At 39.5% G+C, this 14,491-nt stretch overlaps 1 protein-coding gene across 2 annotated transcripts in view; it reads left to right on the top strand.

Moving 5' to 3' along the window:
• The window catches only part of RSF1 (remodeling and spacing factor 1), a 67,055-nt gene that overhangs the window by 34,945 nt on the left and 17,619 nt on the right, over positions 1 to 14,491 (top strand). For both annotated transcript variants that reach the window (XM_037377989.1, XM_037377990.1), the window contains 6 exons: positions 35 to 1,767; positions 4,175 to 4,372; positions 5,601 to 5,705; positions 7,336 to 7,415; positions 12,307 to 12,361; positions 13,651 to 13,760. In XM_037377989.1, coding sequence (XP_037233886.1) covers positions 35 to 1,767; positions 4,175 to 4,372; positions 5,601 to 5,705; positions 7,336 to 7,415; positions 12,307 to 12,361; positions 13,651 to 13,760 — 2,281 coding nt within the window. The remainder of the gene's footprint in view (positions 1 to 34; positions 1,768 to 4,174; positions 4,373 to 5,600; positions 5,706 to 7,335; positions 7,416 to 12,306; positions 12,362 to 13,650; positions 13,761 to 14,491) is intronic.

Here is a 14,491-nt window from a genome sequence, read left to right as displayed (position 1 = left end):
TGGTCATTTCATAGCTATTTTTCTCTGTCAACAGAAAATCAATTAAAAATCAAAGAAGAACAAGAGGAGGTGGAGGAGCAGCAGCCTTTAGAATTGGAAAGCCTTCCTGTCCCTGTAGTCAAAGAAGACGAAAATATGCCGAAAGCTGAGAAAGTGGAAGAAAAAGAAATTATAAAATTACCAGTAATAGTAAAATTAGAGAAACCTTCAGAATACAGTGAAGAAAAGCAAACTGTCAAAGAAGAGAGTGACTCCTTTAAAGAGAATGTCAAGCCTGTTAAAGTAGAGGTGAAGGAAAACAAAACAGAACCAAAAGACTTAAAAGAAGTGAAAAGTGCTACAGACAAAATAGCAGTTCATGAGCCGGAGAGATTGGAGTTTTGTGTTAATGTCAAAACTCCCCAAGAAATTGTGGAGAAGTCTGTGGAAGAAAGTGAGAAACTTAAAAATGACCAGCAGGCAAAAATACCGCTTAAAAAGCGAGAGATCAAGCTGACGGATGACTACGACAGCCCAATAAAGGGCCCCCTATGTAAATGTGTTACTCCAACAAAGGATGTCTTGAAGGAAGAAGGGAAACCAGAAGAAGAAGCTTTTAAGAGAGTCCCTACAATTACTGCTTTATGTCCTGATGGGAAAGTGCTAGTAAATGGAGAAGTTAGCTGTGAAAAAATAACCCCAAGTGTCATACAAAATAATAAGTCAGAACACTCTGCTAGTACAAAGGAAGACAGCAGCTCGTTAAAGGAGAAAAATGGAAAAAGTGGGGAAAAGGTATCGGACTCCCTGAATTCTGTTAGTAAAACTATTAAAACGTGCGAGGTTGAGAAAAACACAGTAACTGTGCTGAAAGAGACAGGGGCTGTGGACTCTGAGGTTTCTAATCAGAAAGTGCCTTTAAAGGAGGAATCTAGTCCTGTGGAAAAAGAGCCCCTTGACAGCACAACTCCTGAAACGGTAGTGGAAGAAGAGTCTTCAAACTCTGAAGACTGTGCCAAAACAACTGAAGAGAAACTGGCCACAAAAATCAAAAAGGACAGAATACCGCCACCCAAAGAATGTTTAGAGAAGCTAGAGAAGTCCACGAACGCATCTGCTCCTGCAGAACTGCCCAAGCTTGCACTGGCTGATGAAGAGACTTTGAAAAGTAAAGGTGAGTCTGAGGAGAAACCCGTTTCTCCAAAAGTTTCTGAGATACCCCCTGCAGCTACTTCTATTACTGCAGAGAAACCAGTTTTGGAAAAGGAGGACTCGGATGGTAAAACAGCTCTACTTGAGGAGAGCAAAGCAGAAGAAAAGTCCAGCCCTGAAAAACAAGAGGAAGAGCCAGAAGCTGCCAAGACAGAGCCAGAGAGACTAGATGATGCCCAAGCTTCTAATCTAGAGGACTCCTCAGAGAGTAAAAAGGAATCTCCAGTACCTAAAAGCAAATTTAAATATAAGCTAGTTTCTGAAGAAGAAAGCTGTGCAACAGATAATAAAGAAATAACTTCTGAAAGACAGAAAGAAGGAATTAAATTAACAATCAGGATCTCCAGTCGGAAGAGAAAGGCAGAAACACCACCAGAAGAGGTCAGCATTGGCCGCACGTTAAGGCGATCTCCGAGAATATCCAAGCCTACTCCAAAAGTCGTGGAGACTCGGGATCAGAAACCTGACAAAAAACGACCCGAAGAGGAAGAGGAGAAACCTGCAGCAGCACAAAAACCAGAACGAAAAGAAGATGCAAAAAAACAAGAGAAGGAGCCAAATTCTAAGGTTAACAAGGTAATACAGTTTTATTACCCGGGAATAAGGAATACCCACAGTCTTATCTATAAGGAGAATATACACTTGCATAGGAATATTGAGGATTGTGTTCCTTTGGTCAGCTCTTGCAAGAAACTAGCTTTGCAATCCAGTTAGTGGACTCAACCAATTTAAAAACCTCCCCCTAAGAGAGTGCTAATATCTGTTGACTTACCAGTTTATAAAATCTGTTACTTAACCTAAACTAAGTAGACCAAGTCAACCGGAGTGAATTCTTCTAAAAACTGAAACGATCAGACCTGAGTCAGTCTGGCTGAGTGGCTGAATGGAGACTTCTAGCTCCGGTGGATTTACTAGATGGATACTTGTTGGTGTCTGGTTGGTCAGGATGATCGTAAGCCAAAAAGGAACCAACAAATGGTGAAGAATAAAAATGTTATGACTTCTGTTTCTAGGTGAAGCTAAAGTTATTGTTGTGGTGAGTTCATGATATAATTTAGCTTTTCTCATGTGTGGAATATACGTTTTACTTTGGGTGGAGGTATCTTTTTCATGATAAACTTTTGCGTATGCAGCATAGATCTTAAAAGTATGTCAGGTATCTATAACACAAAGTTAAACATACATGTGTGCTTCTAAGCGTGTAGTTACAAACACCTTTTATTAATTTATCTTCCATTTTTTCTGGCTATGGAGTACAGGAGAGAAGCAAGGAGTAAAGAGTCTATTTTTAAGTGCGCTCTTTTTATACCAACTTGAAATGCTATACATTTTTCCACTGCAACATGTTTTCTTGCTGGTTTTGTAGTTTTACCAAGCCATTCACTTATTTATTCAATTTCTTTCATATACTGTTACATTGAATAACCTTCATAAAATGAGCAGAGAGTTGATTTTTCAGTGAACGGTAACTTCTATACTAGAAAATTCTGTCATATAGATAAAGAAATGAAAAATTAATTTTCAGTTTTAAAATTTTCATTTAAAGATTTTCTATTAAAAAAGAAAATCAATGAAAGTATTAGTGATGTAAGTCCTACAAGTAGTTTTAATTTTGAAGTACTGTTGCTGTAGGTGTTTCAACTTGATTTCTTTCTTTTTTGAAAGATAGAACTAAAGATGCTTACTTTTCTAGAGAGATTTTAAAATAAATACAGTGGAGGAAGGTGTTTGAAACTTGTAAGCGTCTGTCATTTTATCAAGATGAAAAATACCCAAATCTTTAATAGGCTGTTTTATATTTGTTTTCTTTTAAAGAAGGGTCTTTTAAAAATAGCTTTGAAATAATGGTGACATATGATGAAGCCTAAACTTAAACTAATGTTATCATGGATGGAAGTACATTTGTTCCCAAAGTTTAGTGAACAGTAAAATCTGTAAAAAGGTAGAAATTAATGTTAAGAACCTGAAACAAAATTTTACCAATATGACAAACGCTGCTTCGGTATGAGTCTACCCTGCAGGAAAAATAGAGTGTTTTTTACATTTTAGTTTCTTTAGCTCATTCGGGTCAATGAGTAGTTCAGTCAAAATTGAAAAAATGTTTTGAGTCAAAAAAGCTACAAAAGTTGTTTTCCTTTTCCAATGTCTGCGGGGTAGGGGGGCAGTAAGAGTTGTGAGGGAATTGACGTCTGTGAGAAACAAGTCAGTTAATGGGGGGAAAAAAGTTTCTTCTGTTTGGCAGGTTGCTTTAAATATAAAATATCCTAGTCGCAGACAGCAGTTTTAATTAATTCAGAATAATATTTTGAATTGTAATTGAAATCAGTTTTTCATTCAAAATAAAATAGTAAATATGATAAGGAGGGGTAGATGCCCCTTTGATCAGCAAAAAAGAAGCGTCAGCTGAATAATTTTTTACTTAAAGAAAAATAATGGGAACGCATAAATGTGAAGACCTAGATACAGGTTATGCACTTAAAAAGTGCAGAGATTTTACTTCAGTGAAGTATGCCCATCCTAGAGGAAAGCACCGGAAAGACTTAATATACTTGTTAGAGTTCAAACGTGTTTCCTAAAGTGAAATAAAAGACATAAACTGTACATGGCAGGAGCAAGGAGATTCTGTTTGCATTGAGGAAAGCCTTCAGAGTTTAGATGCAGAATTTACCGTGTTCACAAGCAAGTTTACCTTGTCAAAAAAGAAAAAAGGAGCTGAATGACAAATCTGTCTACCTACTTTTAAATCTTACTTGAAAATTTCTTTTCTGCAGGTAGATAGGAATTTTTCTGCCTTTATTATCCTGTTGCATTTTAAGGCTCTTTGAAAGACAGTCAATTCATTGAAATGTTCTGTAGTAAATTTACCGCAACTGTTCTGATTGACATTAACCACTTCACTGTAAAGACAAATATTTTTTAAGATCTGGGAAGAAACTCTGTGAGCTTCCTTTGTGTTTTCTCTTTGAAATGGTATGTCTCTTAGAGAAGCAAAGTTCGGTGGACGGGTACACGAACACGTGGCAGGTGGAAATACTCAAGTAATGAAGAAAGTGAGGACTCAGAGAGTGAAAAAAACTCTAATGGTGAGGAGGAAGAGGAAGAAGAAGAGGAAGAAGAAGCTGCACCTGCTGATGACGATGAGCCGTGCAAGAAGTGTGGCCTTCCCAATCACCCTGAGCTGGTAGGCTTCTGGGGAGAGCTTCTCTTGGCTGTTGTGTCAGATTTGGTGGTGTCTGAAGGCACATCATCCTTTGGGGTGGCTGTATGTAGGAGAAGGCTCTGGGGTTTAGGTGGTAAAGTCATGACAATAAGTGAGTTTACCTTTAATAAGGGGAGAAGGAAGTTGTTTCTTCTGTTTACCACCTCTGAAATGTGTTCTTTTATGAGGCTATGACAACTTAGCCCACTGAGGATTAATCTGGGTGAGGCTTTGAGATTGTGCCTGCAATCTCAAGCAATCTCAATGAATACAGAAGATAAAACGTTAAAAAAACCCCAGCAGTGTAATGTATTCTTTCCAGAGCCTTGTGACACGGGCACAGCTACATAATCATCCTCATGGGCCGTAGCTGCCCATCACCTGAGGACTGAGTACAGCAAAATCCCGTACAGAAGGAGCACAGTGAGGCTTTTGCTGTTTCTTATGTTTATGGTTCTCGTTCATTGGTGGTAGATTATCATAATGAATTCCTCTGTTCATCTGGGACATCATAATGTGCAGTCCTGCTATGAGTCTACAAAATAAACATACTCTCAGGTGTGTGACAGATAGCTTAGCATGGATGAGACAAAATTTGACCTTTAGGATGTTAGAGATAAATACTCCAGTAGATAATTGCACAGCTTATGCCAGCTTTGTTCCCGAGCTTTAATGGAAAGGGGTATCTCTGGTTTCACCCAGCTAAGTACGAACTCCGGTAGTTGCCTAGTTCTGTATACCCCTGAGAGTCTGCAAGGCTCTGGCTCGGCTGTCTGAGACATAAAATCATCCGGATTGAGGAAACGGTCAGGTTTCTTTCATGTGGACATGAGTGCACAGGGGAAACGGTTCACACCGCATTTTGTCCAGATGGAGTTTTCCACTTTAGTCTGTGATCTGGAAATCATTACCAGATTCCACATTATGGCCACACAGTCTACGTAATCCAGTAGTACTAAGTGCCTGAGAACACATAATAAGAGGAAACCTGGTGTTAAAATGGAAAATTGCGATACATAAACTTCCCCATAAAAACCACCCCTGGTCCCAGAAATGCCTAGCGATAAGTGAGGCAGGGTTTGGGTTTTTTTTTTTTTATTGGCACAGTGAAGTATTTGTAAAGCACTTCTGTGTTGGCTGGGGAAATAGTTCTGGAGCTTGCTACATGTTGTGAATGCCAAGATACCCATGCTTCGCTTTGTTTCCACAGATTTTGTTGTGTGACTCTTGTGACAGTGGGTACCACACAGCCTGCCTTCGCCCTCCGTTGATGATAATCCCAGATGGAGAGTGGTTCTGCCCACCTTGCCAGCATGTATGGTTCCTGTTGGACTTTTCAGCTTTGCTTGCTTTATGGAGATTTGCTGGGAGTTTAAGTAGTTCTTTCTATCATTTTTTCTGTTAAAAAATAGACTGTGATGAATGGTAGGGGTGCTGATCTTCCCCCTTGTCCATTCGTATAAATAGTTTTGTGAGGTGGTTTTCCTTTCCGTTTCTTTGTTGTGCTAGTGATGAATGACTGTATGTGCTGATGTGTCAGTGGGAATCTCCAGCCACGCTGGTCTTCTCTCCTCTTTAGTTAAATTACGTCAAGACTAACATAGTATTAGAAATACAATGCCTTAATTTTTCCCAAAAGAAATATCATGTTATTGTCCTGGAGGGGGAAGCGGTAAGCAGCGAGGGATGGTCAGTGGCCAAAGCAAGCACTGTTTCTGAAGGGCTGTTCCTCCTTCAGAGAAGTTTGCTCAGAAGGTAGTTAGAGAAAGCTGCTGTTTCTAATGAGTTTCACAGTGTAGTTTGCTGGAAAGCCAGAGTTGTCCTTGTCAAGTAACAGAGAAATACGAACACTTTTTTGAAGGTTAAAAGCAGCTTCTGCCAAAAAAAAAAAAAAAAAAAAAAGTACATGTGTCCAGTTTCATTTAATGTACATGTGAAATAGCAAGATTTTGCAGGGATGCTACTTGGGAGGATAAGCTAGAGAGTGTGTGATGCTGTTATTGTTAAATTAATGGGGAACCATTTATGCACATTTTCAGAATAATCTGCCTGATCCCAATCTGCTTCCTTGCTTTTAGAAAAATTTTTTGCCCGTAGGGCTATTGCCCTGCAAAAAGCTGGCCTCACTGGACATGACATGACATGGCTGTATTGGACCTTGATTTTTAATTGTCTTCTGAGGAGCGTTTTGAAGTAGTGATGATCCTGAATATGTAGGAGTGTTTTCTTTTACACAGTTTGGGCTTGCAGCTTGTGGTCGGAGCATCTCCTTACTCTTTTGCTATTCAGTAATTTTTAACATGAAAAATGACAAGTTTGTAAAAGCATGAAGATCATCCTTGGAAATGGTACAATGAGGGCATTAACGTGGAATAAGGCACAGTTTGTCCATAAAAAGTCATTTTTACATGTAGCTCCTTGAATATTAAGTGGTGTTTCAAGATACAGAACATTTGGTAAGAAAATGATCCTGCAGTGTATCTCTCCTTTTTACTGCGGTGTCCGCAGACTCACATGTTCTCCAGCGCTTAACATAAGGAACAAAGAGGTATCACGGGGGGCGTACACGCTCAGCGCTCAGCTTTGTGTATGTATATTGTAGATGTCTGTGTAATCTCAGGTTTCCCTGAGGCAAAGCTGTAAATACCAACAAAAATGTGGTACTAATTTAAAAGTATGTTTATTCTCAGCATCTTTACTACTTGCTTCAGGCACATTGTTTCCTACAGTAAATGCCAGTTACAGCGAGGACGCATCTCTGTAGCAGTTCATGGTGAAGCACATGTGTTTTAGGAGGGCAGTCTTTGTTGTAAAGCCTTGTTGTATATAGCAAGGCACTTGCCCTTCTTCCAGACAAATACAGAAACAGCAAATGAAATGTCTGAACATTAGTTCAACATGAAAATGGTTGTGAAAGAAACTAATACTGTGTTTCCTTCCCTTAGAAATTACTCTGTGAGAAATTAGAAGAACAGTTACAGGACCTGGATGTTGTCTTAAAAAAGAAGGAGCGCGCAGAACGCAGGTATTATTGTTTGGTTGTGTTCACAGCAAGCTGCTATGCACAGGGGTAGTAGTAACTGAACAAGTGTTGAAGTAACTGAGGAGGGGGAGGAAAGTAGCCACGAGACTGAGTTACTTTAACACAAGTAAGGCCAGTTTTGACTTCCCACTGATTATTGGTGGGGCAGCGCTGGGAGAGCTTGCAAGAAGGGAGAAAAAGTCCAATAATTGGAAAAGAGAGCAAATACATCTAAATTAGACTTTGGTTAAGGTTTCCTGAAGACAAATTTGGCATTCCTATACCAGTAGTTAAATTGTTTTCAGGGCTGGTTCAACTGTGTGTGTTAGTAATACTGTCAGCGTGTGTAGAGTTCCTGCTGCAAGCAAGCTGAAGTCCTGACTTCAGTTACAAAGGGCATCCAGATTAATGTGGCTTTTGAGTCTTGTTGCTTTAGATTCTGTTAAACTTTGCTGATTTACAAGATTACACAGTTGCTGTAGCACAGTGGGTCAGCTAAATTACAACCATCAATGAAAGTTTGTGTCCACTCCTGCCATTACCAAAGGCAAAATGCAGACCAATTTACTGCGTTTATGAATGATGTCCTTAATATTTGGAACATCTTATCTGTGGTTTTCAGGCCTGAAAATGAGGGACGTGTAACACAGTATGTATGATTTGTGCCTTTTAGGAAATATATTGGGAACTTTGCATAATTTAATAACATCTGTATGCATTATTAAACAAAACTTTGCATGAATTTTATCACAGGAGGCAGATTTTGCCAGAAGGCGAGACCCTTTTAAAGAAAGTAATTGAGCAGTCTTGTATTTGTAGGAGGTACTGTAATATCACATGGGATGTAGTGATTCGGTGCTGGGAAGCACGGGGCACAATCCATGTCTGTCGTCAGCTCCCTTCAAACCTCCTTTTACTGCTGTTGCAGCATCAACAGTGACAGTGACAGATCAGGTGCCAGCTGTTCCTAACATCACTACTTCTGCTCAGAGTGGATCTAGATCACGCTGTGGTAAAATTACCCGTGGCTTGCCAATTCTAGTGAATTTGTAGCATTGGGAACGAAACCATTAGCTATTTTTATGAGTGAGCTCAGCTTACACACAGCTTCCATCAGTGCGGGAGTATGGGACACAGAGGAGCTGAGTCTGCTGCTTGGCTTTGTAGTGGGAAGACTCATTGCTAGTGAATAACATTTTTGGACCTACTTTGCTAAATATTCTGCTGGCAGTCGTCATGTGGAATGCAAGCTTTTTCCAGTCTGTCTTGATTTCTTGAAATCACTGGTGTTGCATAAAAATATGATTTTTTAACAGTTGCAGGAGAGCATACCATTGGTATCATAGCAGTTTTCAGTGTCTGAAACAGATGCTTAACAACTGGTTTGCAATCTGATCCTCATACCAAATGAACCTAATGTTTTATATCATCTGTCGTAAGGTTGATTATTTTTTTTTTACTGGTTTTTTAAAAGTCTTAAAGAGAAATGAGCTTGGGTTTGTAAAAGATTTCACAATACAGTAGTTGAAGTCTTTCAACTTAATGGTGGTATGTTTTAGCAAATTGTAAGTTAAAAAGGCTGAAGAATTACAATGCTAGAAGAAATGATAGTCCTTATTACAGCTTGGTGTGTAAGTTAAAGCAAGTTGGTTGTTCAGGGCATAGAAATATTTTAAAGCAATATTTCCGTAAACTCGCGTTACATGTTGCCTTTTTGGCAAAGAGAAAAAATCCAACTGTCTTATCATGGGCACACACACTTTATAGATTCTTTGAACCAGTGTTACTCTCATTCTTTTTGAACTAGTGATACTGTCGTTCTCTGAATTATTCTCTAGCTCTCAGGAATCTGACTGAAATTGATTCAGCTGCTCAGCTATATTCTTAGCACATCCCTAAAGCGTAGTATTACAGATATTTTTTTAATGAAAACTTTAGGTCTGACATTGACTTATGAATCCATAGATCAAAGGATCAAAGTCATACCTTTGTAATTTCTGTCTCCATTCATCAATTCAAGGTGCTACTGCAACACCTTGGCATTTCTTACGTACACAGTAACTTCTATAATCATGTCCTACCATCAGCTAGAGGGAGTGGACATTAAAGCTTTTATGAATGACCATTGTAGTTCAAGGTAGAGACTTTCAGACTTCTTATAGAAAATCCCTCTAGGGACTACCTCTCAGTTTCTCCCAGGCCAAATCAGGTGGAGTGCTTCATTTCATGCTTCCTTTCATGCACACTTTCACGATTTACCTGTAGCAACTTTTGCAGCTGCTTACAGGAGAGAATACTTTGTGGCTTTGTGTAGGAAGGGTTTATAACCAGTCAGTGCTTATCTGCATCTGCTGTTCGAGACCTCTTGGTTCACGTGTTTAAAGTGTAGGTTAAAGTGTTGGTCGTCTGTGTGCTACGTACTAATCAGGAATGTGTTTGATACTTCGTGTTGCATTTCAAGACCTTTACCTCAGCAGGACTAGCTTGTTTCATTTGCTCCTTTCTTAAGCAGTGTGTACTCAAGCCAGGGAGAAGAAAAGCAGATCTTGAAAGCCTCACTGATCATGTTTAAAAACAGCTGATTTTTTTCTTCTCTCTTGATGTTTTGCATTACAAGAAATGAGAAGTGAAGGAAACTATTGGAGACACTTGCTGAATACTGAAGTGCTCACATTTCTGGTTTCTGTCTCATTTTAGCAGTTGTATTCCATGCTATTTTAATTCATTTTCAAGAGCACAGTGATTTTTGCACGGTGTATGACAAAATTCTTCCTCATTCAGCCAGTCTCATAGTGCTCAGATGAGTGAATATTTCTTTTAATTTATCATCTTGGAGAACTGACATTAGGAGACAAAACCAATTACTTTTACACACAGCCAGAAATTTCAATTTAGATATTACAATACTGAGTTTTCAAAGTTCATGGTCTTTTGGGCTGTAAACCAACATAAAATCCAATTTTACTCTTTGTCAGTATTACTTTAGGAACTGGGATCCTTCATGTTATTTATGAAAAGAGTATTATGCTAGATTTTTCCAGTAAAGAGTTCTCCAGGAGGGTTATTTGGATAAAAGTGTATAGTGCAGGAGGCTAGTCAGAAGACTTTTAAAATTTACTTAGATTCTTTAGAAATTAATGAAAGTATTGGGAAGCAGATTTTTACACATAATGCCTCTATTTGCAAAAAATGATGCATATATGAAGTGCACGTATGTAAAATTAATGTGCACCTCAGGCATTTTTTTTACAGGTCTAGATGACTTGTGTACGTGACGCATCCTGTTGAGACCCAAGTGTAATGTGATATGTGCTCGTACAGCCACTCACGGTGACTTCACAAGTCTGATTCTGGTTGACTGAGACTCTTTAGCTCAGAAACTCAGAAAAGGTTAGCACTGATTCTCACACGATTTCATTTCAGCTGCAGTGATGTTTCACAGGGTCCTGATAGCTGGAGGTCTGCTGGCAAATGTCTAGTTCATACCCTGCCCCCCACCCCACAGGCTTGTTTTTCAGCGTGTATGGTCTAAAATACTGTTATTCAAAATAATTTTTAAATCTGTAGAGAAGTGGCTTGCTTTTCAAAGTCCTTGCAGAGCTCAATAAACGCCACCAACTTTCTTTGCTATCTTCAGCTGTTTAAATTATCCCTTGTTTTCCTAGAAAAAGGCTAGTAGGGACCTATGGTGATGGCAGTTTGGTTACCCACCACAGTCTGTTTTAGTACCTGGCTATCCTTCCTGACAGATGGCTTTTTTGAAAGCTCAGCTCAATACCCTGAAGATCAGGACCCAGTGCTGTCTGCGAGGTGTGAGGATATCCAGGACGCCTCTAGCTGGGACTGAGGGGCATGAGACCTGTGGGAGATTCGTGTCCTTCAGGAGACACGAGGAGAGGCCAGGAGCCAGAGCTGTGCCCAGGGCAATTCAGATGATACAAGATGCTAGTGTCGAGGGAAGCTAAGTCTAAACTGAATTTTACTTACTTTGGTTGAATCCTGTAGTGTAATGTTGACAAGGACAGCCTACTTCTCCTTAAAAGAGTCCTTCGTATATTTGAGTACTGTTCTCTCTCCCATCTTCAGTCTGGTGTTCTCTAGACCAATCTATCCTATTTTTGCAACGTTCCTCAACAGGGCATACCTGCTGCCCTCGGATAACTCTTACTGACTAGCTCTGAACCCTTCAGCTGGATCACATCTTTCTGGAAGTGTGTGCGGTGCCCAGGTGGCACCAGGTACTGCAGCGAGGTGTGAACAGGCAGACTGCTGCGGCAGGCTTCCTTCGGCTGTCCTGCAGGCTGTTCACACATCCAGCTGTTGTTACAGGTGTTTCCGCAGCAGCTGACTGTGATCTTTGTTCAGGCTGTTCTCTGGCAAGGAATTGCCACATAGGAAGTTACTTGTTCCCTGGTGTTTCTAAAGTTGATCCTGCCCCGGTCTAAAGCCTCTCACTTGTCAGTTTTGGATCGCATCCTGTCTTTACATAATTTTTCCAGTGTGAGTTTGAATTGCCACTTCATCTTTTCAGTTCCTCCGAGGTTGGTGGTAGCCATAGATCTGACAAAATCATCTTGATCACAACATTATTATTTTTTAGTATGTTTTTAATTGCTTTTTACATCCCAATTCAATCATTTCCGTGGTGCCTGCAATTTTCAAGTACTGTTGTTTGTCAGAACTGTTTGGAAATCTCTTATATTATGCATGCAGGAAAATGTAATCATAGGAGATTTAGCACATAATTCCAACTAAAATAACTTTTCAGTTGGAGCATCCTCTTGGGATGCTTCTGCCTAGCGATAGTGAGAGCTTCAAACGATACTAATTACAGCATTATTTTAGAGATGTGCGGCTTTTCTGTAAGCTTATTTTCATTTTTTCTCTCCTAAAGAAAAGAGCGGTTGGTGTATGTGGGTATCAGTATTGAGAACATCATTCCACCTCAGGTAAGTTACTGTGGCTGCATTGTATTATTGTTTTATTTTCCAAACTTCTCAGGGAAGAAGTTTCTCAGTGTCATGTTAGAACTGCTAGTAGCACCTTGGAAAGAAAAAGCAGTCTATAGGCAGGCCAGAAATATTTCTAGGCGCTTCATTTTAGACGGAATTTAGCAAAGAAACCAAGGGAGCTTTAGCGTGTTTATTAGAGCCAGCTGGTGCCACACGGAGTCCCCTGTCTGTGAGGGATCACGGAATCACCTCCCTACCCGTTACAGTTGGGGTTTGAGTAGAGTGCTCTACCGATCTGTGGTTTATAAAGGTGGGATTCGGTTTGTTTAACTCTGCTGTCTGGTATGGTTATCTAGGTCTGGGCTAATTGTCGTAGCTTTTCTTTGGAACTGATGGAAACAAATGTTTCTGGCTTACGATTCAGAGGGAATAAGCAGTATCGATTAGAAGCATAACATTCGCCTCAGACAGATGTATATTGAAGTCACATCTGGTTAAAAACTGTAAACATTTAGTGCTTTATTAACAGATGCTTTTACATGGTTTCCCTTTACAGAAGAGGAAAAGTGTTTTTATTCATGTGGAGAACAGCCTCTTCTCGCTTCTTAAATACATTTTAAAGTGATTCTCTTGAAGTCTTAGCCAGATGCCTTTGACCGAATCATCTCTATTCCTTGCATGAGAGTTTAAAATGAAACGTTTGTTTGTTTTAAACACAGTCTTTCCACTCTAACTGATTGTAATAAAGCCAACTTTCTCCCCCCGTCTCTGGATAACAGAAAAATAACAGATTTTACAAACTTGCAGGAGAATCGATGGCTGGCAGCAAATATTCGAAAAATTCATCTGGGGGGGGCAGATTTTTTTTATTATCATTAATAATAACTTGGAAACAATACCATAAAATTAATCTTCATGACACTTTATTGAAATTGCACCATGTAAAGGTGTTCCTGTGCTCAGTATGTGGAGATGCTAGCAACAATTTGTTCAGCTGCTGCATTTACTAATCCCGAGGGTATCACCTGAGGCATTGTTGTCCTATAAACACAACGATACAACAGCCTGAACCCTTAAACTCTGTATTTGTGAAATTACGTAGCCAGTAGAGGCAATATGTGCAAGTGTTCATGTGAATTCTGCTGTAACAAGTCATTGTATTAGAAGTCAAAATGTATTGTCTTGGGTATACAGACTTTCTAGATCATAGGAAAATACATATCCTCTCAGTTCAGTCATGATGAGTGTGGAGGGAGCTCTTTGACATTTCTGCCTTATGTCAACAGGAGCCAGAAATACCTGAAGGCCAGGAAGAAAAGAAGAAAGATTCCAAAAAGCCAAAATCAAAGCTGCTTGAAAGGAGGTCTACCAGAACCCGAAAATGCATAAGCTACAGGTCAGCAGCTTGTTTAAGTAGTTTGTAAGACGCAAAAAGTCATGCTGTCGTTTTCTTTTGCAAGCACCCACCAGTTCTTCTGTGTGCTTTTACATTTAAAAGAGAGGCCCATAAAGTGTCTTCGTTCTTTCCTCTGAATACTGGTTATGCTTAGTGGTTGTAAAAACACAGGAGGTGGTATAGTGAAGGGAGGATGCATTAAAAAAAAAGTAAATGGTACTTTTTTCAGGAATACTGGAGAAGGTTTTGGTGTTACTGCAGTTTCTGGAGTAAGTTAAAGCAGGTGAATCATACCTGTCCTTTCTGTTGAAAGGAAGACGTATGCTTGTGTCTAAAGGCCTGAAATTCCTCCCTCCCTCTACTCCCCCCCGCCCCTTATGGCTTCTTTACCTGAAAGGGGCATGAAACTTCAAATGCAATTATAAGACTGTATATCTAAAAATGGTCTGTAACTCCTGAGAAAAACTGTGATAAAAATGCAATTAGTAAATGAAAATTCCATGATCTTTAGACTGTGCATTCTGAAAGTAGAATAGGTCACTTAAATTTCCAAAATTCAGCACGATCTTACTATTATCTTTTGTTCTCAGTGTATTACGAAGGTGTTTTATAAACTGTTTTCTAAATAATACCTTGAGATGCTCCATATTCTCTTCAGTCCACCAGGCAAGTAGGTTGTCTTTTGGGATAAGAGAGGAATGTGGTTGCCTGAGAGTTTGTGGGTTTTTTGT

This window comes from Falco rusticolus, chromosome 2 (genome assembly GCF_015220075.1).
Source record: "Falco rusticolus isolate bFalRus1 chromosome 2, bFalRus1.pri, whole genome shotgun sequence".
NCBI lineage: Eukaryota > Metazoa > Chordata > Aves > Falconiformes > Falconidae > Falco > Falco rusticolus.
The sequence above is the reverse complement of the archived record's forward strand: the minus strand, read 5'-3'. Positions and strand labels throughout refer to the sequence as shown.